The sequence below is a fragment of the Stegostoma tigrinum genome, chromosome 26, assembly GCF_030684315.1.
Source record: "Stegostoma tigrinum isolate sSteTig4 chromosome 26, sSteTig4.hap1, whole genome shotgun sequence".
Classification (NCBI taxonomy): Eukaryota; Metazoa; Chordata; class Chondrichthyes; order Orectolobiformes; family Stegostomatidae; genus Stegostoma; species Stegostoma tigrinum.
In genome coordinates, this window is record NC_081379.1 from 34,678,562 (window position 1) to 34,705,692 (window position 27,131).

General features: G+C 41.4%; 1 protein-coding gene across 4 annotated transcripts in view; it reads right to left on the reverse strand.

Moving 5' to 3' along the window:
* The window catches only part of rfc5 (replication factor C (activator 1) 5), a 43,181-nt gene extending 22,092 nt beyond the window's left edge, over positions 1–21,089 (reverse strand). The window contains exons 1-5 of one of the 4 annotated variants that reach the window (XM_048556393.1): positions 20,965–21,053; positions 16,992–17,032; positions 14,565–14,629; positions 7,997–8,133; positions 3,652–3,731 (exon numbers count right to left, since the gene is read on the reverse strand). In XM_048556393.1, the coding sequence (XP_048412350.1) occupies positions 3,652–3,731; positions 7,997–8,008 (92 nt within the window). In that variant the 5' untranslated portion in view covers positions 8,009–8,133; positions 14,565–14,629; positions 16,992–17,032; positions 20,965–21,053. Of the gene's footprint in view, positions 1–3,651; positions 3,732–7,996; positions 8,134–14,564; positions 14,630–16,991; positions 17,033–20,964 lie in introns of those variants that run through there. The other 3 variants (XM_048556394.1, XM_048556395.2, XM_059655090.1) reach the window with 3 other exon arrangements.
* Positions 21,090–27,131: the final 6,042 nt, after the last annotated feature.

Sequence of the window (27,131 nt, forward strand, 5' to 3'; positions counted from 1 at the left end):
GGGTTAGTGTGTTTGCTGATGACACAAAGGTTGGAGGTGCCGTTGATAGTATTGAGGGCTATTGCAGGCTTCAGCGAGACATTGACAGAACACAGAGCTGGGCTGAGTCATGGCAGATGGAGTTCAACCTGGATAAATGCAAAGTGATGCATTTTGGAAGGTCAAACTTAAATGCTGAATATAGGATTAAAGGCAGGATTCTCGGCAGTGTGGAGGAACAGCGGGATCTTGGCGTTCAAGTGCATAGCTCCCTCAAAGTTGCCACCCAGGTGGATAAGGTTGTTAAGAAAGCATATGGTGTTTTGGCTTTCATTAACAGGGAATCGAGTTTAAGAGCCGCGAGGTTATGCTGCAGCTCTACAAAACCCTGGTGAGACCACACTTGGAATATTATGTCCAGTTCTGGTCGCCCTATTATGGGAAAGATGTGGAGGCTTTGGAGAGGGTGCAAAGGAGTTTTACCAGGATGCTGCCTGGACTGGAGGGCTTGTCTTACGAGGAGAGGTTGACTGAGTTCGGACTTTTCTCTCTGGAGAGAAGCGGGAAGAGAGGTGACCTGATCGAGGTGTACAAGGTAATGAGAGGCATGGGTAGAGTTGATAGCCAGAGACTTTTTCCCAGGGCAGGATTGACTGCCACGAGGGGACATAGTTTTAACGTGTTAGGAGGAAGGTATAGAGGAGACGTCAGCGGGAGGTTTTTCACCCAGAGAGTTGTGAGCGCATGGAATAGTTTGCCAGTGGTAGTCGTGGATGCAGAGTCATTAGTGACATTTAAGCGACTGCTAGACATGCACATGGACAGCAGTGAATTGAGGAGAATGTAGGAGAGGTTATTTAATTTTTGGAATAGGATTATTCCACGGCACAACATCGTGGGCCGAAGGGCCTGTACTGTGCTGTACTTTTCTATGTTCTATGTTCTATTTCTAATACACCTGGGGTTTCTGCAGTGCTACCAAGGCAATACATACTTCATCAAGTCTCAACACCTTTTGACTCAAATCAGTCTGGAGTAAAGATGATATCTCTTTGAAACACAGCAAATATCAGCCTCCGATGGAAAGAGCTGGAGGAGCACATATCAGGTCAGGCAGCATCACAGGAATAGGAAAGTTGACTTTTTGGGTTTAAACCCAAAACATTGACCTCCCTACTTTTCTGATGCTGCCGGACCTGCTGTGTCCCCCTAGCTCCACACTGTATTGATTCCAACTCCAGCATCTGCAGTTCTTGCTATCGCCCAGGGGTAATGTAGTAATGTGTCATTGTCCCCACCCTGTTCTCCATCTTCATCGACACCCTTCTTTATCTTGTCAAGAACAAGTTTCCCAATTAAGAAAAGGAGAAATTCAAAGGCAAGTCAGTAAATTCAAAGTTTCAAGCATTTCCCTCATTTTAAAGTATAGTCTTATCCTAATAAATTAAGTAGCCTGAAGCACAGTGAAACAAGGTCAAAACTCAATGATTGATAAGACAAAGACAAGTAATAACAATTTTAATTTAAATTAACTATTTAGTTACTATCATCAGTTATAAACATGGGAAAAATTACCCATGCACTCAACAGCAGACCAGTAAATAAATTACTGCTTTGCTACCGTTCATCCATGTTATTAAACCATAAATGTAACAAAATCCTAGCAAGAGGATTTCACTAGTAATGCCTACTTCATCTGAGTGAAATTGGTGAACCAGTACAGAATTACTGGGAATTTTAATCATTAGTATCATTTTCTTCTAAAATAGGCTGAGCCGTACCACATGAAGTGACAATGTCCTAGGTCAATATATAGAAAATCCTGCTGTTTAAGGAAGGCTGTACAAACTGTATTCAATTCTTCCAATCAACAAATATTTTGTTTGCTATGAGGCTGGGTAGTGTACTTATTTTCTAATCAACCTGTTCAGAGTTGTTTTTACACACTTCTCGTCCAGGTCTCCTGTCCCAGAGGTAAAGACATTACCACCACACCAGAAGAGCCCCTTGGCAGTCCACAACTCAACCCACCTGTGTATCGTCCGCAAACTTACGAACTCACTCTTCCACTCCTACATCCAAATCATTTAGAAAAATCACAAATAGAAGAGGACCCAGAACAGATCCTTGTGGTACACAACTCATAACTGAGCATCAGTGTATATTTTATGCCCACTACCACCCTTTGTCTTCTAAGGGTCAGCAAATTCTGAATCCAATCTGCCACATATCCCACTATACCATGTCTCCTTACTTTTGACATGAGCCTACTATGGGGAACCTTATTTAAATCCATATACACCACATCCACTGCTCTCCCTTCATCCATGTGTTTGGTCACCTCTTCAAAGAATTCAATAAGGTTTGTGAGGCACGATCTACCCCTCACAAATCCATGCTGCCTATCAAAAATTGAACTGTGCCTATGCAAGTGAACATAAATCCTTTCTCTAAGAGCCCTTTCCAATAATTTTCCCACCACTGAAGTAAGACTAACTGGCCTGTAATTTCCAGGGTAATCCCTATTCTCTTTTTTGAACAAGTGAATGACCTTTGCCACTCTCCAATCTTCTGGCACTATACCCGTGGACAGTGAGGATGAAAAGATCACCAAAGGCCCTGCAATCTCTTCCCTCGCTTCCCAATGAATCCTTGGATAAATCCCATCAGGCCCAGGAGATTTAGCTATCTTCAAGTTCCTCAAAATTCCTAGTATATCTTCCTTACTAACAGCCACTTCCCCTAGCCTACCAGCCTGTTTCACACCATTCTCCGCTACAACTAGTTCCCTCTCAGTTGTGAATACTGAACAGAAGTATCATTAAGGACCACTCCTATCTCTTTAGGCTCCAAGCACAAATTCCACTTACAATCCTTCATTGGCCCTATCCTTTCTCTGGTTATTCTCTTATTCCTCACGTATGTGTAAAAGGTCCAGGGGTTTTCCTTGATCCTATCTGCCAAGGTTTTCTCATGCCCCCTTATATCTCTCTAAGCCCTTTCTTCAGCTCCTTCCTGGCTAACTTGTATCCCTCTAGAGTGTGTTCCTATCCTTGTTTCCTAAACCTTATATAAGCATCCTTCTTCCTCTTAACTAGTCGTTTGACGTCTCTTGAGAGGCAAGGCTCCCTCACTCGATCGCATCTTCCCTGCCTGCTAGGGACAAACCTATCGAGCACACACATATGTAAATATTCTTTAAACAATCTCCAAATTTTTATATAGTGTTCTTCCCTGACAGCATCTGTTCCCATTTTAAGTTACCCAGTTCTTGCCTAACAGAATTATAATTACCCGTCCCCCAATTATAAACCTTACCCTGCTGTATGTACCTGTCCCTTTACAGACTATTGCAAAAGCAACAGTTATGATCGCTACCGCCAACCAGGTAACAACCAGCTAAAATTAATATACCATGATTAGACTTAACACACGAAGAATGTTCACTGAAACAAATGTCTTTGTGTCACTGACTCTGTACACCAGCTGGTTACAGCCTTCAGAAGGGAAGATGAGGAGATATGTTCCAAAGCTCGGCCAGAGTTACTTACTGTTCCTTCTATCTCACCTCACAACATCAGGATCATAGTCCCGGTACAACACTCCATATCAGATGCAGCACTGTTTGCAAATAGATATTTCTTTATAAACTGAAATCATCATAGTACTCACTTAAAAATGGTTCTTGTGCTGGCGAAGTTCAATATAGGTCCACGTACTATGTCAATACCTCGGTCATCAGAAGCATTCAGCTACACAGAAAACAAAATCATGTAACAGTCTTAAATGGCCACATGGTAAATAAATGGCATCCTTTTTAACTAGCATGCCAAATAATCTGTAAAGTATACATTATCTTCTAATGTTGGTAAAACTGAAATTTCACTCTTATTGTTACAATTTAATATTAACTACATCATACCAGCGGGGTAGTGGTATCACTGAAATAGTAATATAGTACAAACTTCTGAACTGTGAAAAACTACTGATTACAATGTTGTACAATTCAAACATTTCTCTATAGACACAATGAATTATTTGTGATTTGTTACTGAGAACAATTTCAGCAACATACAAACATCATTCCAGCATATTAGGACTACTGGCTTAAGTACATTTATTTTTCCCATAACAATGTACCAATGTGCCAGAGAAACATGCTGTTACCGTGCTGTCACAACAATTTTCTATTGAATTGAAGGAATTATTACACATTTCTAATGAAGAACGAGGATATGCAACCTCACAAATGATCACAATATGGACAGCACTTGCACCAACTTTATACGTAACCATTAGATTAATTTTTTAGTGCTTAACTCACATACCTTACATCCTTTTTTCTGTGGATTATAATTAGTGGTATTTCATGCACGTGTTTTTTTGACTAAAGCCTTGTCATTTGTCAGGATTTACATTCCTTGAAAACCCTGTAATTGGTGATTTTTGCAAATGGTGAACAAGACAGACTATGCATGTTCAGTTTCTACTCTATGATGTTTACTTTCAATTTTTTTCCTTAAAAGAACATAGAACAATACAGCACAGGAACAGGCCCTTTGGCCCACCAAGCCTGCGCCACCACATCTTGCCCTTCCATACTAAAACTGTCTTCACTCACAGGATTCTTCCATTCCCTTCCTGTTCATGTATTTGTCCAGGTGCTTCTTGAATATTGCTACTGTGTCTGCTAAATCAGTGGTTAAACAAAAATTAGACTTGCAGTGGCAAAATGTGTAAGTAGTGTTTTCTATGGATATACACATTTGTGAACAGCAAGACTTGATTATTTAATGACTTGCTGTCATGTTATTACTGGCCAGTGTCACACAGATTATTTTAACACAGAATTATTTAGATTTTTGCTCTTTCTCAAAAATTCGAACTTATGAATGACAAATGAAAGGGGTAATCTCAAACAGTAACAAGTTTTAAGAATAATTATTTTACATTCCAATTTTTATCTGACAAAATCAGCAGCCTTGAGAGACTCCAAATAAATTTGGATTACAAAAAGTTGGAAAGAACAAGTATGTGCTTTAACAGCAGTAATGTAATTAATTAGAAAGATATGAAAATTTCTTATTTAAAAACTATTATCAATGAAGTAGTAATTTCTCTATTGATAAGACAATCCATGATGTTAAACAAGGCATAATTTAAAATCCAATGTTCCTCTTTAGAAGTAGCTACTTATCCATTTCTTTAAAAAAAAACTATGCACCAAAAAAAATGGCTGCCTAATTAAACAGAAAAATCAGGCACTTTTACGTGTGAGCTCTTCTTGAAAGTACTCGCTTATGTAGTATTTAACAATAATTCGGAACCTTTCCAATATCTTGTTGAAGTGACCAATATTGCTGTATTTCTATTATGAACACTAAAGTGAGCATTAAGCAGTTTTCAACAAATTGTCAGCCAAGAAAGAAACCGGCTGATATTACTCCTTTCAGAGATCTTGGAATCCCTACAACATAGAAACAGGCCCTTCAGCCCAACACGTCCACACTGACCCTCGGAGCATCGCACCCAGACCCAAATAACCCACCTGACCTTCACATCCCTGAACACCATGGGTAATTTAGGATGGCCAATCCAACTAGCCTGCACATCTTTGGACTGTGGGAGGAAACCGTAGCACCCGGAGGAATCCCATGCACACATGGGGGGAATGTGCAAACTCCACAGTCGCCTGAGGGTGCAATCGAACCCAGGTTCCGGCCGCTGTGAGGCAGCAGTGCTAATCACTAAGCCACCTCCACTAATTTAGGTCAGTTGTGAGGTTCCCAATGCTTCCAATATTCATAACTTTACTTCCATATTTTGATTTTAAAAGTGATAAAATGGATGAGATCAAGTGAGTGATTGAATGAGTGAGTGACAGTGAGGGATTTTTTTTATCGTAGAGCCCTACTCGACTTTCTGATTTGGATTGTGATACACCAAAATGATTAGCATGAGGGTCTGAGTTGGTTAAGCTAATTAAAATTCAGTTCTATAATTCTCTAAATAAAGGCAAAGGCTGTTTTAGAAATAGAGCACAGGACTTTACCAGGACTGTCTAAAGTGAAGTGTGATACATCAAACTGATCATCATGAGTTCCAAAATTGAGTAGGCCAGTGAAAATTTAGCTACCATAATCCCTTGATCAGAAAGCATTTTCTTTGCTTCAATTTCTTAATACAGCATTACCTATTATTGTAGGCCACCTGAGACAGTGTTAAGTGCAAGGTGGTTTAACGAAGCAAAAACTGAACAATTTTGAAATTACTGAAGTGCAGACAACGGGGAAAGGAGTGCTATTGAATGTGCCCCTGCTTCAAGGACTGCTCACAAGGTCCCACCCTAACAAAACAATGTTGCTTTGACTGGCAAATTTCAGTGCTAAAGATAGATTGGACATACTGCAGTTCTTTTCCTTAGAGGAGAGGAGATTGAGGGATATGATTGAAATGTATAAAATTATGACTATACATAAGATAGGCAGAAGAGATCTTTCCTCTAGATGGAGGGATCAATGACCAGGGACAGAGTTTTGAGGTATGGCACAGAAGAGTTACCGGAGACGGGAGGAATTTTTTTTTCTAAGGAGTGGGTGGTGGAATCTGGAACTCACTACCTGTAAGGGTGGTAAAGGCCAAAAGCCTCATAAAATTATGAAGAGCAGCATGGCGGCTCAGTGGTTAGCACTGCTGCCTCGCAATACCAGGAACCCAGGTTCAATTCCACCCTCAGGCGACTGTCTGCGTGCAGTTTGCACATCCTCCCTGTGTCTGCGTGTGTTCCTCTGGGTGCTCCAGTTTCCTCCCACAGTCCAAAGATATGCAGACTAGGTGGATTGGTCATGCTAAATTGCCCATAGTGTCCAGGGATGTATAGATTAGGTTGGTTATAGGGGAACGGGTCTGGGTGGGATGCTCTGAGAGTTGGTGTGGACTTGTTGGGCCAAAGGGCCTATTTCCACACTGTATGGACTCTATGATCTATTCAGACATGCACTTGCGATGCCAGAGCACACAAGGCAATGAACCATGTGATGGAAAAGGGGATTAGAATAATTAGGTAGTTGTTTTTGACTGGCACCAACATGCTTGGCCAAATGTCCCTTTTCTGTGCTGTAAATCTCTATGGTCTATGACTAGCCCTACAAAGCCATAAAACTAGTTTAGGAAGAAGGACACCGCAGAGTACAACGAGACTTTGATCAGATGAGGCAATGGGCCAAGGAGCAGCAGATGGAGTTTAATCTAGATAAATGAGGGGTGGACTTTTGATAGGGCAAATCAGGGCAGGACTTAAATTTTAATGGTAAGGTCCTGGAGAGTGTTGCGACACAAAGAGACTTGGGAGCACAGATTCATAATTCCATGAAAGTGGAGTCACAGGTAGACAGGTAGTGAAGAAGGCATCTGATACATTTGTCTTTATTGGTCAGTGCACTGAGTGTACAAGTTGGAAGGTCACGTTGCACCTGTTCAGGACATTGGTCAGGACACTTTTGGAATACTGTGTTCAATTGTGGTCTCCCTGCAATGGGAAAATGTTGTGAAACTTGAAAGGGTTCAGAAAAGATTTACAAAGTTGTTGCCAGGATTGGAGGGTTTGAGCTAAATCGAGAGGGTGAATAAGCTGGAGCTGAGGGGCAACCAAATCATGAGGGGCAAGGATTGGGTGAATAGCCAAGGTTTTTTTTCCTAGATTAAGGGTCTCCAAAATAATACGGCATAGGTTTAAGGTGAAAAAGGAAAGATTTAAAAGGGACCTGAGAGGCAACTTGTTCAGGCAGAGGGTAGTGCATGTATGGAATGAACTGCCAGAGGAAGTGGTGGAGGCTGGTACGATTACAACATTTAAAAGGCATCTGGATGGGTATATGTATAATAGGGTTTAGAGGGATAGCGGTCAAACGCTGGCAAATGGGGTTGATTAACTTAGGGTATCTGGTTGGGATGGACAGGTTTGGACTGAAGGGTCTGTTACCATCTCTGTGACTCTATGACTCAAAACAGTTGTTACCTCTAAAACCATTGAGTTTAGCTCTTTGCCTTTATAGAGCCGTTTGGCACAGGCCAAAATAGTAGATGTTTTCCCAGTTCCTGGTGGCCCATAAAACAGCACGTGTGGGAAACGATCTTCATTGATGAACCGCTGAACTGAAATAAAGAAAATGCAACGCGTGTGATTTTGCTTGTGAAGTCGCAACTTTCATCATTAAATGTAGTTGATTCAAGTTGAAAGTTTCAGGATTTTTTGCTAACTCTACCAGGCATAATTCATAAAGATATGGCCTATAAAGCAAGTTATTTGTACGTTTTCTTGGAACTTGCTGAAGAAAATTATTAGACTACAATTGCAGACAGACAAAAATCAAATGCCAAAATTTAGTTCATCTAAGTCTCTGAGCGACACTATTTTAAGGAGATGTTGTCTATATAATTGAAATGCAAACAGCATATGCCTCAAAGGCATGAGAATTTATGAAGTCACACTAACAAGTGCCATAGTCAAAATCTTGTCAATCCGAGGTACCATATTTATCTACATTGACAGAAACAATTCATATCATGTCATCTATAAAGCAAAAGCAAAACAGTGAAATGCTGGCAATCTGTAACATTAATATAAACTTCTGTAGACACTCAGTGGGTCGGGTAGTTCTAGTAAAATGTCACTGACCTGACACTAACTTTGTTTCTTAAAGTGATAGCTAACCAACTGAATACAGATTTTTCTGTTACTATTATACAACACAACATTCCTAGCTAAGCAAGGCTAATTGCCCTCAATAGCATTTTGAAGAGACTTACAACCATCTAGTCTGTAGTACAAATCGAACTAATCAAACAACTCAATCTTGCTAAAAAGTAGTTTTAGTGATTCTTTAACTAATAACAGAAATTAACAGCTAAAAAAGTTAAATTACTCCAAAATAAAGTATAACACAAAGCTATATGTTTTATACTAGAACTGCAACAAATTTCCTCCTCCACAATCAGACTGTTTTTTAAATTGGAAAACAAGTAAATTTATGTAACAGCATATTTTAGAACTTATTGTGCATTCTGTTGCTCCATTTGAAGTCGGGAACTGTTTTACTTTATTCCTTTCCTAAAATTTGAAAGCTCTTCTAAACAAAACCGAAGCCAGTTGTTAGACAGAATTTCTTTTGGGAATGCATAAGCAGCAATCAAATTATGTAAAACCTCCAACAATTTGTTAGTTATCACTTCATCAGAAGTACCTCAATTCACTTTGAATGGCTACCAATCACAATGAATAGTTGTTGCCCTTCTCATTCTGCCTCTGCCATATTCTCGCTTGCTATTTCCATTGTTGCAAAGATACCAATGACAGATTCCTTTCTATAGCTGTATATGCTCGACACTGTTTCACTGTGTCTATGTCCTTAGCTAACCCTGTCCACTAAAAATAGTGTTTAATTAGACTTTGTCCATTTCATCCCTAAGGGCTGATCATAACGATCAAAGTAACTGTGATCTACATCTTTCTGAAATTACACCTCTAACTCTTCATATAACACAACCATTACAGTATAGGGCAGTGAACTGGGTCTGCAGTAACACAGTCTGGTATCTCTCTAAACCTGTATGTTAGCCTTATGTCTTTGAATTGGGTGATCAAAGTCATCAAATACCTACAGACATTTGGCAATCATTTTGTCATGTATTGTAAAGTATTTCTATAACCAATAAAGCTTGTTCAATATTTTTCAGTAGTTTCTTCTGAATAAGGCTAGCTTTTCATACTTCACTACAAAAAAAGGTAATTTTGTTCATTGTTCATCTGAGTGACTGGAACTGGTGGGAATCTTTCCGAATTTGTGGGTCTTCTCTCCTCCATAACTTCTTAATCTTTTTGTGTGATTTCTTTAACTGATGCTGACTCGATTTTTGATTTTAGAATGATTCGGAAATCATGATGACTAATTCCTGTGTGTCAATTGTTGTCACCACTGAGGCTTCACCTTATGTTATTTGAACAACAATTCCCTACGCATTTTCACTGGACATCCCTGTGCTTACTGGATGAATCACAACTGGCCTTTCATGAACCTGTTCCTGTTAAACAATGATTTGCAGTGATCACCATTTCCTTCCATTCCTTAAATCTTCTTCTGACATGCAGTTGTGCACTTTGCATTCATAAATGGACAAATCTGTGCCCAGTGTTGGCCTGAGCATTACTGATAGGACCTTATTACTGTCTTCAATGGGGTCTTCAGCTTATGCAGCTTACTTACTTCACCAGATGCCTGGTAGGTTGTTAACTCTGACTTCCCTCAGGTCACATTTTACTATGTCCAAGAACAATGCTGTTTGGCAAACTATGTTGAAGGTTAACCTCGCTAACATCAACAACTTAACTGCCCTCACTTTCTAAAACTGCATACATATTCTGTAACGTGTTCCGTAAATTCTCCAAAATTTTAATAGATGGACAGCTATTTCAAAGCCACAAAGTCTTCAATATCCTCACCGGATAACTGATTCTTCATTTTGAACTCAAAGCCTTCTATAATCTCCAATGGCCTGGCACTATAGTACTGCTCAAGTTTACACACAATGCCTGTCAGTGGTACCGTGACCAGTTTGGAGTTGGCAAACAAATTTTCTGGGCTTGCTTTAGCCATAAATTTCAAGCTTTTCCTTTTCCTCACTGCCTTATTAACAAATGGACAATTAGGAACGTCCAGGCTATAAACTGCCAGTGAAAAGCATCTTGAATCGCACCACATATTCACTGAAAGAATCTATCATGACCTGTACTCTCCTAGTCTCCCAATGATATCTTCAGATGCAGCAATCTTTGAAGATTCGTCCACCCATGCATACAAACAGCATTGCTAAAGAAAACTGGACTTTTAAAACCATTTCTCAAGAAAACACATTTTTACTAGTTTATGAATATCTATCCAACCATCACTTCTTTGGCTAAGAACATCCATTACATCAACTCATCAGTAAACATGATATTTGTGCAGTCAGACTACTTGTTCTAATTGTGCAGGACATAAACAATCAACCAGAACAGTTTCTTCGGGTATGTATATATATAAAATGGCCAGAAGAGGGTGCAATTACTTCTGATGAAGTAATTTTAGCTCTAGCCCATTCTGTAATACTGAGCATGTGACAACTCAAGACATACCAAGAGAAGCAAAAGCACAGATCCATCAATGCTGGCAGGAAGGCAATATTTTTAAACTGAAAATATGCCCGAGATGGAAACTCTTACAAGATGCAAAATAAAGATTCAGCATGTCTAAACCGAAGCAAATTGACATTTCCTCCGGAAGGTCACACGGTATGCATATTAAAGAAATGAATTTATCTAGCAATAGAAAACAAAAACGAGGGCAGACTTAACTGATTTATTGCTTTTTGACCATAATTTTGTACATAGCTATCTTTAAAACAAAATTAAGATGTACAAAACCAAGGATTTTTTTTCATCTGTTGATTTGTGTGATTAAATAAAGATTTTAACAACATATTGAGAATAGCTTTTCTTAGCTGTATTAAAAACAATAACAGTAACAAGCAAAAACCTTTCTGTCAAGCTAAAGGCATGATCTACAACCATCCTGTAATAAACTATAACTATACCAAAAAGGTTTGTTTCAAGGGCAGTTAGGTTTTTATTAAAATAATATTTGAAATTGTAAGGTGCAGCATAGTGATTAGTCTTTCATTTTCACAATAAAACTACGGCTCTTACTCTACTTAAGTTATTTTTCGGCATTTTTTGCGTTACTGTGATCCAACAGGAAATGGTCAGGAGCTGTAAATGAGATGCTAAAGAGTTGCACACCACTCTGGAGTTGCAGGCTGCCAACCCCTGCCTTGCCAAGGTCACGGTTTATCATATCTTGCAGAAAGAAATTATTTGAGTACAAGCACTAATGCAGGCTTACCAGCAGCAGGGCGACAATAACAACACGAATATCTTGGTTTGAATTCTCGATTTAATTTGTGCCAGGTTAAGGGTAGGGTATGCTGAGAAGAGTTGTTCGTAACTCATAGCAAGAAGCTGTGAAAACTTGAAGAGGACTATTACGTCTGTAGCCCCAAAGACTAATTAACATGTCTATCCTGGAAAAAAGGTCAACTTTTTAATCTCACTTATGAAGAAAATATATGTGTTCAGAACTAATGATTACTGCATTGAATTCAACGCATATTGCATCAGTTACCTATTGACCTATTACTTAACTTTTTTTTAGGACAGTGAGATAAATAGGCAGCAGAAGTGCATTTAATATGACCAATACCCAACAATTGAGACACCAAAAGTGACATCAAGCTTATGTTACTAATGACCTTTCAGAAAATTCTCACATCGACAGAGCTTTCAAAGTTGATAATTTGGGGTGTGGGACTGAATTCAAAACATATCTCGAATTTCAACTTGACATTTTGTTTGCGCAGCAATAGTAGTGCAGTGAAAATAAGCAGGAAACAACAATAAGAATAATTGGAATCCTATCCCATACATTATATCCAGAATGTTTCATTTCTAGATTGTCATTATGAACATCTCTGGATATACTTTTTCCTCATTAAAATCTTTTTTAGATTTTAGCAAAACTTTTTACTGTACAGCAGCAGTTTTGGATGTCTCTTGTACTGCAAATTCTCTTGAGAATCATGTAAACCTGCTTTTAAATCATGTTTAGCTTGAAAAGGAAAAACGTAACTCATTTCCAGACAAATACCTTTACCATTTTTTCACCTACATCGTGTTAGCTTCTCTTCTGCAATTCAATCCTGTGAAGTGAATTAACATTTCAGACCCCACAGGATCAGTCTGCCAATATTCAAAACCAGGGTCCCGTCCTGCAAATTAGGAGCAATAGCTCCTTCTGTCCCTTTGGCCTGTTCAGCTTTATAGTAAGATCATGGCTGATTTGAATACTCCACATTATAGTAAATCTCTGATAACCTTTCACTGCTTATCAAGAATCTACCTCTGCTTTAAAAATATTCATATTACAGTATTAAAATCCTTCTGCTCAGGAAGAATTCCAAAGACTTATGATCCTCTGGGAAAAGTCTCCATATTTCTGCCTTAAATGGATGAACTCATATTTTTAAAACAGTGGTCCGGGGTTCTAGTTTCTACCATAAGATGAAACATCCTTTCCAAATGCAAACTGTCAAAACACATTACGAACTTACATTTTTCAACCAAGTCACCTCTTATTCTAAACTCTAGCCAGATAAGACAGCATTCATTCCAGGTATTAGTCCAGTAAACCTTCTCCAACTGCTTTCAATGCACTCACATCCCACCTCAAATAAGGAGATCAATACTGTACACTCTGGATATGGTCTCACCTGTGCCCTGCATAACTGAAGCATAATCTCCCTGCTTATATAGTCAATGTTCCTTACAATGAACAATAACATTCTATTAGTCTATCTACTGACTTGCTGTACTTGTATATTGTTTGTAATTCAAAATCAGTATCAAAAGATACAAGGTGATTTCAGGCACAAGGAGGAATTCAAAATAGTGAGCCCACATATCACACAAAACAATAAAAAAAACAGGAGGGGTCACTTTTGTGGAATCTAACCAAAGTCTTAAAATGATTTATTGTTATATATTAGAATCTTTTGTTCAACTCATGATGTTTGTTGGTCTTAAAGTTTTCATCTGTAGTCCAAAGCATAAGGTAAAAAATATTCCTATTAATATCTCAGTGAAGTATATCAATACTGTGATGAGGGTTAACAGAAGCAGCAATACTTGAAAACACTTAATTTCCTGGAGGTTACTACTGTAAACACACAGCTTCAAGCAATGTAAAAAGAAAGAGAATATCTGTATAATAAACAGAGCCAAGCAACACACAAACTTCAGACACATCCTAGACCATACTTGGCACTGGAGTATACGGAAACAACATTTTTAGTCTCAATAGAAAGTGATGAGGAAGCAGAAATTATGTGCCACTAGTTTGTTGCAAAGCTCAGTAACTCACAAATCATAAATATGTTACATCCTCAACACATTAACTAAGCATTGTACAGAATTGTTGCATTATTTGAACTCTTTGCAAGGAAACTATATACATTTTACAGCAATCACTTAAGGCTAAATTAATAAGGGAAATGTTTTCAGGGAGTGCAGTATTATATATTTGAATTTAATCCCCAATACAGAAGTACAACTGAATCAGACTTCACCACAAATATTCTGTCTCATTGTTACTTAAATATTAAATTAATGCTTGATTGACGTTTCTTTACACAACAATACAGTATCCCAATCAAATAAATATGTAGTTGTTGCTGGAAATGTTCTTCTTTCTATCCCAGGCAGAAACATATTAGATAATTTCAAACATGACTGCAGATACTACAAATCTGAAATAAAAACAGAAAACCGAAAATGCTGGAAATACTCAGCAGGTTAAGCATCATGAGCACAAACAGAAATAAGTGCTCTCCTGAAAAGATGCTGACTTGAAATGTCAACTCTTTTCCCTCCTATTGCAGATATTTTCATTTCTTAATTTAAAGCAAATTTGTACCTTATGTTAAAGGCAACAACTCACTTGTATTCAGTATGTCCTGATGAGAAATAAGATCATCTAGGGTTTGAGGCCGATACTTTTCCACCCTACAAAAGATGAAAGGATGTTAGCGAGTTTTGAGAAGATTATTTCCGAAATTATTATTTCCGAAATGACTGCCAGTCTACTCGGACCTCTTGGCATCAGGGTAGCCCACAAACCCACCGACACACTAAAATAGCAGCTAATGAACTTAAAAGACCCTATACAGACAACAAGCAAAACGAACGTCATCTACAAAATACCTTGCAAGAACTGTGACAAACACTACATTGGACAAACAGGCAGAAAGCTAGGCACCAGGATACATGAATATCAACTAGCCACAAAACGACATGACTCACTATCACTCGTATCCTTACATAGAGATGAGCAAGGACACCACTTTGATTGGGACAACACATCCATCCTAGGACAAGCCAAACAGAGACATGCACGAGAATTCCTAGAAGCATGGCATTCCAACCGGAATTCCATCAACAAACACATTGATTTGGAGCCAATCTACCATCCCCTGAGAAAAAGAACAGGAAATGACATCACAAACACAGGAAATGACATCACCAACCCAAGGAAACCTAAACATATAAATAGAAAGCGGGACATAACACCAGCGCTTCGTCGGAGGCTCACTGATGATGTTACCTGGAGTGGTGACGAAACATCTGAAAACTAACCTTCCAGCTCAGCGAGCAAACTCACATCCATGAAAGGATGTTTTAATTTTAAATATTTAAAACAGTTTCAGTCCATAAGGATTCCAAATCACAGGACAGGAAAGCTCAAGGAAGTAGACAGATATACTATCTGATGACCACCACTGGCTTGTGTATAACACACACAAGTTCACACACATACACAGTTCCACGATATCAGAGAAATTTCAAAGACATTTCAAGTCAAAGATCAAGGACAGGACTTTCCATTTGAGTTCTGGGTCAGGAGTGGTTGCTACCACCTCCGAGTGGTAACCCCGTTCTGAGGGGAGGGATTAGTAATCATAGGCTGTGATCGTCCAATATGTTGGCTCAGCAGCTAGTTAACGCTGGGAGGCCTAGGAAGCTGACCTTTCAGGCCCGAGTTAAAAGGGATAATGGCAGCCAGTGCAGTGGCAATTATGTTGCCACACAAATGAAGGTAGAACGGAGCATAAGAGAAGCAGAAGCTAGGCATTTCCAGCATGATACCCCAAAATTTACTCATACTGCCCTTGAAGTGATTTTGGAAAGGGCACAAGGAAAGCAAGGAGTCTTACACCCAGAGTGGCAGCAAAATGCTACCCAACCAAACCAAGCAAGCCTGGTTGGAACTGGTAGAGAATATTATCATCCCTTCTTTAGCAAGATGAGTACACCATGACACCCAGATAACTGGCCTTTAGACATGCAACCACCAGCTGGTATAGCTGAGTAGCCCGAGGATACCTGGTACACCTGAGCATAAAATGTGTCCTGAATAAAGACTGTACCACCAGCAAGGTCCATACATCTCTGGAGGGTTATATTATCCAGATTTCGGCAGACCATCACAAAGCACAGACACTTCCATGACCATTCTGCATGGCAAAATCTGATCAGTTGAGGCAGTGAAACCACATCTTCAGAAGCCCTGATTTTTGGTGGCCCTTGTGGGCAGATAGCTTTGTTTGCAGCACCTCTGTGCCACCATCTCAGGATCACATAAAAATGAGAGCAGCTATTTCTTCAAAGAAGCCCTATTTTGCCAAAAAACTATGGAGAACAGTGGTGACACAAACAGCAACAGCATGGTGGACTGACAGAGAATGAAGATGCCATGGCAGCTGTTAGAATTGCAAGTGCATACATTTATAAGGTACAACACATCAGACTTTTCATCCAAAGACACAATCCCAGTAGTGAGGTAAGAATATTAATTTTAGCAGGTTATTCTCTTGACCTGCAAGTAGTACTACAGGTAACACAAACATAGATTACTACAAGCAACCCACATAAAATGGCAATACATTTTGTTTCCGAGGTGCTGAGTATAAATGTTTTCAGAACATTTATGACAGTGAGGGGAGACATTTTATCATGTTTTCCTCTTGCAGGATTACTGAAAACATAAATGGGATGATGTGCTTAACAGAAAAGATCAATGGCTGTAAGTGAAGTTAAATGTGTACAAAACATTAGCAAGACTACAGCAAGCGTGTTGCTTGCAGTTCTGGATGCTCCATGAAAGGAAGAACATTTAAGCCATTCCAAGATTGCAGTGAAGATTCACTCAAATAACGTACTGATTCACATTTATAGTTTCAAAGAATGACTCAAGCCAATTGGGAGCTTTTCTTTTCACTAGAACAGAAAAGTTTTAAGTGAGGCTGAATACAGATTTACAAAATTTTGAAACGTTTAGAGAGTAACTTGTGAAAGGTAGGCCCCACACCTTGGTCTTCTTATCAAAAAGTGATAAACTTGAGATTCTACCTATAAGAAATGAAGGGAAAAGAATGAGAAAAAAAATCATTCCACATGGTCAATTTTTGGACAAAGCAAAAACATTGGCATCAGCACAAGCATGGTAGGTCAAATGACACCCTCACCCCTCTCTTAGTCCTGTAATTGCTACAATTTTAGTTTTACATTGATAGTAAATTTTACGTTTAAATACCTTAGAAGAAATGAAAATACGATCACAGATTTAAAGAAATCAGTTAAACAAAGCGAGTCATAGTCAGACAGCATGGAAACAAACCCTTCGGCTCAACTTGTCCCCGCTGACCAAGTATCCTAAACTGAACTAGTTCCCTTTGCCTGCACTTGGCCTATACCCTTCTAATCCCTTCCTATTTATGTACCTGTCCAAATGTACTGAAGTGTTCTAACTGTACCTGGATGGACCACCTCCTCTGGCAGTTTGTTCCATATATGCACCACTCTGAAAAAAATGCCCCTTGTGTCCCTTTTAAATCTTTCTCCTCTCACCTTAAACCCATGCCTTGTAGTTTTGGATTCCCCTACCCTGGGAAAAAGACCTGGTTATTCAACTTATGTATACCCCTAATGATTTTATAAACCTCTGTAAGGTCACCCCTTAGGCTCCTATGTTTCAGGGAAAAATGTCCCAGTTTATCCTTCTAACTCAAACCCTCCAATCTTGGCAAATATTTCTGCACCTTTTTCAGTTTAATTACATCCTTCTGATAGCAGAGTGAACTAAATTGAGTTTTTTGAAGAGGTGGCCTAGAAGACAGATGAAGGCAGAGCAGTAGACATTTTCTACATGGACTTTAGATAGACCATCAACAAGATAGGCAATAGAACACGTGGGATCCAGAGAAAGCTAGCCAATTGGATACAAAATTGGCTTGAGTGTGTAGGAGACAGAGAATGATGGCAAAAGGTTGTTTTTCAGTCTGCAGGCCTGTGACCAGCAGCGTGCCACAAGCGTCAATGCTAGGTTCACTGTTGTTGTTTGCCATTTATATAAATGATTTAGATGAGAATATAGGAGGCATGGTTAGTAAGTTTGTGGGTGACACCAAAATTGGTGGTGTAGTGGACAAAGGGGAAGGTTATCGGAGAGTACAGTGGGATCTTGATTAATTGGGCCATGGCAGATGGAGTTTAATTTAGATAAATGTAAGTTGCTGCATTTTATTAAGACATCAGGGCAGGACTTACATTGTTAATGGCAAGGCCCTGGGGAGTGTTGGTGAACAGAGATACCTAGGGATGCAGGTATATAGTTCCTTGAAAGTGGCATCACAAGGAGAAGGCAGAAGAACAAATTGCTCATTTGTACAGCCAGTGTCAATGGACCAAAGAGCCTCTTTTTGTGTTTTAACATTTCTCTGATTCTGTACAATTGTAATATTTCAGGTAACCCAAATTTGTAATAGCAGCCAAGACTGGATGTGAATGCTCAGTATCTATTTACACCCACTCTCTCCATTCCCAAACGTTTGGGAAAGAAATGCCATTCTGTGTAGTTGTTTTCTGGAGTAGGAGTGAAGGTGAACTTTAAAATCAATTTCACAATACAGCACTAAAACATCAAAAATGACAAGATGAACAAGTTTGACTTAGGAATCAAGTGGGCAAATCTTAATAAATGAGATTATCAAATCTCTTGGAGATTTTTGAGGATGTAATTAGTAGATTAGATAAGAGGGAGCCAATGGATGTGATCTTTGGACTTTTAAAAGGCTTTCAATAAAGTCTCCCATAAAAGGTTATTGGGCAAAGTTGTAGCACATAGGATAGGGGTTAATATGTGAGCATGAATTGAGAATCAGTTGATAGATAAGAAACACAATGGGAATAAGTGGGTCTTTTTCCAAGTAGCAGGCAAAGACTTGTGGGGTACTGCAAGAAACAGTGCCTGGGCTCCAACCATTCACAATATCTATAAAATGAAGGACAAAATACAACATTTCCAGGTTTGCTGAGGACATAAAATTGGGTGGGATTGAGAGATGTGAGGAGGTGCCAAGGAAGCTTCAAGGTGATTTAGACAAGTTCAATGAGTGGGCAAACGCATGGCAGATGCAGAACAACATGGCTAAAGTGACTTTGGGACAAAAAAAAACCAGAAGTATTATTTAAATGGTGACATATTAGGTAACAGGGATGTACAAAGAGATCTGTGTGTCCTTATACATCAATCAATGAAAGTAGACAGGGAGGTGCAGCTAGCAATTAGGAAGGCTATTGATATGGTGGCCTTCACTGCAAGAGAATTTAAGTTCAGCAGATGTCTTACTGCTGTGCTACAGGCTTTGGTGTGGCCACACTTGGAGTATTGTGAGCAGTTTTGGTCTCACTACCCAACAAAGGATACAAGTACCATGCAGGGACAGCAGTGGAAGTTCACTAGGCAGATACCATGGATGGCAGGTCAGTCTATGAGGAGACTGGTTCGACTGAGCCTGTATAAACTAGAGTTTATAAAGAAAGGTGAGATGAAATTGGATTGAAACATAAAATTCTAACAGGGCTGGACAGACTGGATTCAGGGAGTATGTCTTCCCTGACTGGGGAATTCTAGATTAAACCAGAAGACACAGTCTCTGGATACAGGGTAGGTAGACCATTTAGGACTGTTTTCACTCACACGGTAATTAACTTGTGGAATTCTCTTTAGGGCGGCACAGTGGCTCAGTGGTTAGCACTGCTGGCTCACAGCACCAGGAACCCAGTTTCGATTAGAGCCTCGGGTGACTGTTTGTGCGGAGTTTGCACATGCTCCACGTGTCTGCGTGGGTTTCCTCCGGGTGCTCCGGTTTCCTCCCACAGTCCAAAGATGTGCAGGCTAGGTGGACTGGCCATGCTATATGGCCCATAGTGTTCAGGGGTGTGTCGGTTATAGGGGGATGGATCTGGGTGGGATGCTCCAAGGAGCGGTGTGGACTTGTTGGGCCGAAGGGCCTGTTTCCACACTGTAGGGAATCTAATCTAATCTACCTGAGAAGGCCACATCACTGAATATGTTCAAGAGTTGGATACATTTCTAGATTTTAAAAGCATCAAGGGGTATGGGGAGAAAACAAAAAAGGCATTGTGATAGAGCATAAAACACAATCCTACTGAATTGTGGAGTAGATTCAAATTGGTCACATCTCTAGCTTCTCTGACAACATATGTTGCTGTTGCTGCTAGAAGGTCATTAATTCTACATATAAAAATATTGGTCTGCCCAAAACTTGTCAGTTTTTCAGCTTTCCGTCACTATGTTAAAGACTAGAAAATTCCAAGATCCAGCACTGTGTTGAGTGACCCAGACTAAAACTTTACTCATTCACCTCAAAATCTCAACAGCGAAAGATCACACTCTATGGTCGTCCCACTATAGTATAATGAAAGCTGGAACCCTCCAGCTAAATGCACCAGAGAACGTTTGACATGAATTGCACAGTAAATATATATGTATATACCATACAGTGTCATATAATGCATTGAAGGCAACAGAACCCTATTACATCTAAGTGAAGTTTAAAATGTTATGGGGCACACCTTTACAAATTTTATGAATAAAGTCCTTTTTGTTTCAAAACAAAAGCAAAAACTGCATTTGCTGCGTGTTATCGGGAGATTATAATCAACAAGCACAAAGTGCCGAGTCTGCGAACCCGACAGGGGATCAGGCCTTTGGCTGGCAGCAAGTTACAGTAGACCCAAACCGCCAGAGTCAGATACATACTACAGGAGGGGAGGAACACAATCAGAGAAAGAGAGCAGCAAGGCCCCTACAGCCTGAGTTCCGTCCGTGAGGAAACCCCAGACAAGCCGGCGACCTCGCACAGTTTCCGTTACATTAAAACGCTTGAGCCCAGCGGCCGCTGACTCCAGGTGGTGGCAGAGGTTTGTTAACGCAGCCCCACGGGGTATTTAATGAGCTCGGCCGGGCACGCTCTTACCAGGGAAGATTCCGGCTCTTCGCCTCCTTCTCCGTCGCCATAGTGACCGTGCTTTGGCGCCAAATCGCAGCGTGAGGACAGAGCTCTCGCGAGCTTAAGCCGTTGAGCATCTGCGGTGATTGAGACAGTCACTAAAGCCACAGTCTGCGTTACATGGTCGGAGCCCGAAAGGTGCATGGACATTAGCTTGCAGCGAAGATCAGATATGCAATGGGCCGTTAAGTAAAACGCGGTCTAAGAAAAGGACTGGATGAAACAAAATTTCAGAGAACTGCACCTTTATTCCATGAAGCAACGGAGGTGGGCGTAAAGATCTGTCCCCACCGTGGTCATCACTCCTGAAGAAGAGTAAACATTGACTTTCTTTCTTCCAGTTGCAGCCTGGCCTGCTGTGTTCTTCCAGGCTCCTGTTTGTCTACCTCATCATCAAAAAGCACCCTTTTAGATCACCTTGCATATGGGACAAGACTAAGGTGATGCAAATATAACTGTGCCTCCGAGAGCGCTCCTTATCAACAATATCAGTTTCTTTTAAAGGAAAGCAAAATGCTGCACATGTTGGAAGTGTGAAATATAAACAAAGAAATTGAGCAGGTCTGGCAGCAACAATGGAGAGAGAAGAGTTAATAAACGTTTCCAGGCCAATATGAGTCAGATGGAAACTGATCCTTTGTCCAACTTGTCCATGCTGACCGGCTATCCTAAATTAATCCAGTCTCATTTGTCAGCATTTAAACCATACCCCACTAAACCCATCCTATTCATATACGGATCCAGGTGCCTTTAAAATGTTAGCCAAGATGTGGAGATGACAGTGTTGGACTGGGGTGGACCAAGTCACATGGCACTGGGTTATAGTCCAACTGAAATCAAAAGCTTTCGGAACGTATTCCTTTCGTACGGCGAAATGTATGACTTTTAAATGTTGTAAGTGTACCAGCTCTACCACTTCCTTTGGTACTTCAGTCCATACACACACCATACTCTATGTAAAAAAGTTACTTCTTACGTTCCTTTTAAATCTTTATCCTCTCACCTTAAATCTATGCCCTCTAATTTTGGACTCCCCTACCCAGGGGAAAAGACATTGGCTATTCATCCTATCCATGCCCCTCATGATTTTATAACTCTCTGTAACGTCACCCCTCAGATTCTGTTACTCCAGAAAAAATAACCCCAGGCCCTCCCCAAAGTTCAAACCCTCTGATCCTGATAACTTCCTTATAAATCTTTTCAGAACAGTTTCAAGTTCCACAACATCTTTCCTATAGCAGAGAGGCTAGAATTGAACGCAGTATTCCAAAATTGGCCTAACCAATATCCTGTACGGTCGCAATATGACTTCCTAATTCCTATACTCAGTGCACTGACCGATAAAGGCAAGTGTACCAAATGCCTTCTTCACTACCCTGTCTGCTTGCAACTCCACTTTTGAGTAACTCTGAACCCCATACCTCAAAGTCTGTTTGTGGCTCACAAAGGACCTTATCATTCAATGTATAAGTCCTGCCCTGGTTTGCCTTACCAAAATACAACACCTCATTTATCTGAGATAACAAAGTGTGGAGCCGGATGAACACAGCAGGCCAAGCAGCATCTCAGGAGCACAAAAGCTGACGTTTCAGGCCGAGACCCTTCATTAGAGAGGGGGATGGGGAGAGGGAACTGGAATAAATAGGGAGAGAGAGGGAGGCGGACCGAAGATGGAGAGAAAACAAGATAGGTGGGAGGAAGGGATGGGTGAGAGGAAGAACAGGTTAGGGAAGCAGGGACAGGCTGGGCTGGTTTTGGGATGTAGTGGGGGGAGGGGACGAGCTGGGCTGGTTTTGTGATGCAGTGGGGGCAGGGGAAGAACCTTCCTCCCACCTCAAGCCGTATCTCCATTTCCTACCTACCACCTCATCCCGCCTCCTTGACCTGCCCGTCTTCCCTGGACTGACATATCCCCTCCCTACCTCCCCACCTATACTCTCCTCTCTACCTATCTTGTTTTCTCTCCATCTTCGGTCCGCCTCCCCCTCTCTCCCTATTCATTCCAGTTCCCTCTCCCCATCCCCCTCTCTGATGAAGGGTCTAGGCCCAAAATGTCAGCTTTAGTGCTCCTGAGATTCTGCTTGGCCTGCTGTGTTCATCCAGCTCCACACTTTGTTATCTTGGATTCTCCAGCATCTGCAGTTCCCATTATCACCTCATTTATCTGAATTAAACTCCATCTGCCACTCCTCAGTCCATTGGCCTTTTGATTAAGGTCCCATTGTACTCTGAGATAACCTTTTACACTGTGCACTACAACACCAATTTTGATGTCATATGTAAACTTACTAGCCACACCTCGCGTATTCACATGCAAAAAATTTATGTAGTTTTTAAAAAGCAGTGACCCAGCACCGACCCCTGCAGCACACCACAGGTCACGAGCCTCCAGTCCAAAAAGCAATCTGCTGCCATCATCCTCTGACTCCACCTTCAAGCCAATTTTGTATCTGAATATCTAGCTCTCCCTTGTATGCCATGTGATCCAACCTTGCTAACTACCCTACTATGCTTGCCAAACATCTTGCTGAAGCCTATATAGACATTATACACCTTACTCAACAATCTTTTATCACTTGTTCAAATAATTCAATCGTGTTAGTGATACACAATTTCCTGTGCACAAAGCCATGTTGAACTAATCAGATTCTGCTTGGCCTGCTGTGTTCATCCAGCCTCACGTTTTATTATCTTGAACTAATCAGTCCCTGCCTTTCCAAATACATGTAAATCCTTCCCTCAGAATCCTCTCCAACAACTTACCCACCAATGATAAAGAAAAAATCAAAGTTAACATTTTAGGTCCGGTGACCCTCAGAACTTTCTCAGTTAACAAAATGTTAACTCTGATTTTTTTTCTTCACAGATGCTGCCAGACTTGCTGAGCTTTTCCAGTGACTTCTGTTTTTGTTCCTGATTTACAGCATCCGCAGTTCTTTCAGTTTTTACCCACCAATGATGTCAAGCTGACTCGTCTATAGCTCCCTAGCTTTTCCTTACCACCTTTCTTAAATAATGACACTGCATTAGTCAACCTCCAGTCTTCTAGTACCTCACCCGTGGCATTGATGATACAAATATCTCAGCAAGGGGCCAAGCAATCACTTTCCTGGCTTGCCACAAAGTTCGGAGGTGAACCTGATCAGATCCTGGGGATTTATTCACCTTTATATGTTTTAAGACGTCCAGCACCACCTCCTCTGTAATATGGACACTTTTCAAGATATCAGTATTTATTCTTCAGAACTATTTTTTATTGGTGGTACAGTGACCAACCGTCCTCTGCTTAAGAATTGTCCCTTACCTTGACTTTTTGTCCGAAGTACCTTGAGGACACCTGTTATCCTATAATCTGGGGACAATCGTTGGGAGGCCGAGCCTGGGAACCTCAGTTGTATGGTTTGAGCAGGAGTTCAAGTGTGGCAGACAGCCAGCAGGGAGCTAATAATGTTGTGACCCTGCAGGATAAGTTGTAAATTTTGGTTACTTTAAACGTCATCCCATTTCTTTGTCATCTGAAACCACAGCCATATGCCCATTTAGACCCTACCTATTCCATCCCTTCTGCTCTAATTTCAGAGGCACGCCCTACCTCCTACCTCATCTCCCACCTGATACCACTGTTGGAGGTAATAAAATGTGAGGCTGGATGAACACAGCAGGCCAAGCAGCATCTCAGGAGCACAAAAGCTGACGTTTCGGGCCTAGACCCTTCATCAGAGAGGGGGATGGGGAGAGGGAACTGGAATAAATAGGGAGAGAGGGGGAGGCGGACCGAAGATGGAGAATAAAGAAGATAGGTGGAGAGAGTATAGGTGGGGAGGTAGGGAGGGGATAGGTCAGTCCAGGGAAGACGGACAGGTCAAGGAGGTGGGATGAGGTTAGTAGGTAGCTGGGGGTGCGGCTTGGGGTGGGAGGAAGGGATGGGTGAGAGGAAGAGCCAGTTAGGGAGGCAGAGACAGGTTGGACTGGTTTTGGGATGCAGTGGGTGGGGGGGAAGAGCTGGGCTGGTTGTGTGGTGCAGTGGGGGGAGGGGACGAACTAGGCTGGTTTAGGGATGCAGTAGGGGAATGGGAGATTTTGAAACTGGTGAAGTCCACATTGATACCATGTGGCTGCAGGGTTCCCAGGCGGAATATGAGTTGCTGTTCCTGCAACCTTCGGGTGGCATCATTGTGGCAGTGCAGGAGGCCCATGATGGACGTGTCATCTAGAGAATGGGAGGGGGAGTGGAAATGGTTTGCAACTGGGAGGTGCAGTTGTCTGTTGCGAACTGAGCGGAGGTGTTCTGCAAAGCGGTCCCCAAGTCTCCACTTGGTTTCCCCAATGTAGAGGAAGCCGCACCGGGTACAGTGGATGCAGTATACCACATTGGCAGATGTGCAGGTGAACCTCTGCTTAATGTGGAATGTCATCCTGGGGCCTGGGATAGCGGTGAGGGGGAGGTGTGGGGACAAGTGTAGCATTTCCTGCGGTTGCAGGGGAAGGTGCCGGGTGTGGTGGGGTTGGAGGGCAGTGTGGAGCGAACAAGGGAGTCACGGAGAGAGTGGTCTCTCCGGGACCGCTTTGCAGAACACCTCCGCTCAGTTCGCAACAGACAACTGCACCTCCCAGTTGCAAACCATTTCCACTCCCCCTCCCATTCTCTAGATGACATGTCCATCATGGGCCTCCTGCACTGCCACAATGATGCCACCCGAAGGTTGCAGGAACAGCAACTCATATTCCGCCTGGGAACCCTGCAGCCACATGGTATCAATGTGGACTTCACCAGTTTCAAAATCTCCCATTCCCCTACTGCATCCCTAAACCAGCCTAGTTCGTCCCCTCCCCCCACTGCACCACACAACCAGCCCAGCTCTTCCCCCCCACCCACTGCATCCCAAAACCAGTCCAACCTGTCTCTGCCTCCCTAACTGGCTCTTCCTCTCACCCATCCCTTCCTCCCACCCCAAGCCGCACCCCCAGCTACCTACTAACCTCATCCCACCTCCTTGACCTGTCCGTCTTCCCTGGACTGACCTATCCCCTCCCTACCTCCCCACCTATACTCTCTCCACCTATCTTCTTTATTCTCCATCTTCGGTCCGCCTCCCCCTCTCTCCCTATTTATTCCAGTTCCCTCTCCCCATCCCCCTCTCTGATGAAGGGTCTAGGCCCGAAACGTCAGCTTTTGTGCTCCTGAGATGCTGCTTGGCCTGCTGTGTTCATCCAGCCTCACATTTTATTATCTTGGAATTCTCCAGCATCTGCAGTTCCCATTATCTCTCATACCACTGTTGGAGGGACTTTTTATTTCGTGACAGTTGATCGCTCTGATTAGTATGTACAGTCTACGTTGTGTAGTGCCCGCTGGTCATGTAAGACACCAAGTGTAAGGTGGACACTTCAAGCTCATCATTCCCTTCCACCAGCACCAAATAGGTACAGACAAACCAACAGAAGAGGGAAAGCACTACATGCATCCTGTTTCTAATAATTTTAAATTTATTTATGGATGCATGCTTCACTGGCTAAGCAGCATGTGTGCCTGTTTCTAATACCCTGGAGAAGGTGGTTTTAGCTGCTTTCTTGAACTGCTGCTGTGCATAGAGTGTAGTGGTACCCACTGTGTTTCCATCCTTTGTTTATTCTCTGGAGCAGTTTGATGACATACCAGCCCATTTCAGAAAATAGATTAAGAGTCAATAGAGATAACAAGATGTAGAGCTGGATGAACACAGCAGGCCAAGCAGCATCATAGGAGCGGGAAAGCTGATGTTTCGGGCCTGGACTCTTCTTCTGAAGACGCTGTTTGGCCTGCTGTGTTCATCCAGCTCCACACCTTTTTATTTCAGATTCTCCAGCACGTGCAGTTCCTACTATCTCTTAAGATTCAGTAGCATTGCTTTGGATTTGGTAGGCCAGATCAAGTAAAAATGGCACATTTCCTTCTCTGAAGGATATTAATGAACCAGATTTTTCTTCCAATGATGGCTACATGTTCACCATTAGGCTGGTTTTTAATTTCAGATTTTTCAAGAAGTTGAATTAAAATTTCACTAACTACAATTGTGTCCAGAATGTTAAACTGAGATTACAGATTATTTTGCTTTTATTATCAGATGTTCTCAAGTACAGGAGTATCGTGAAAA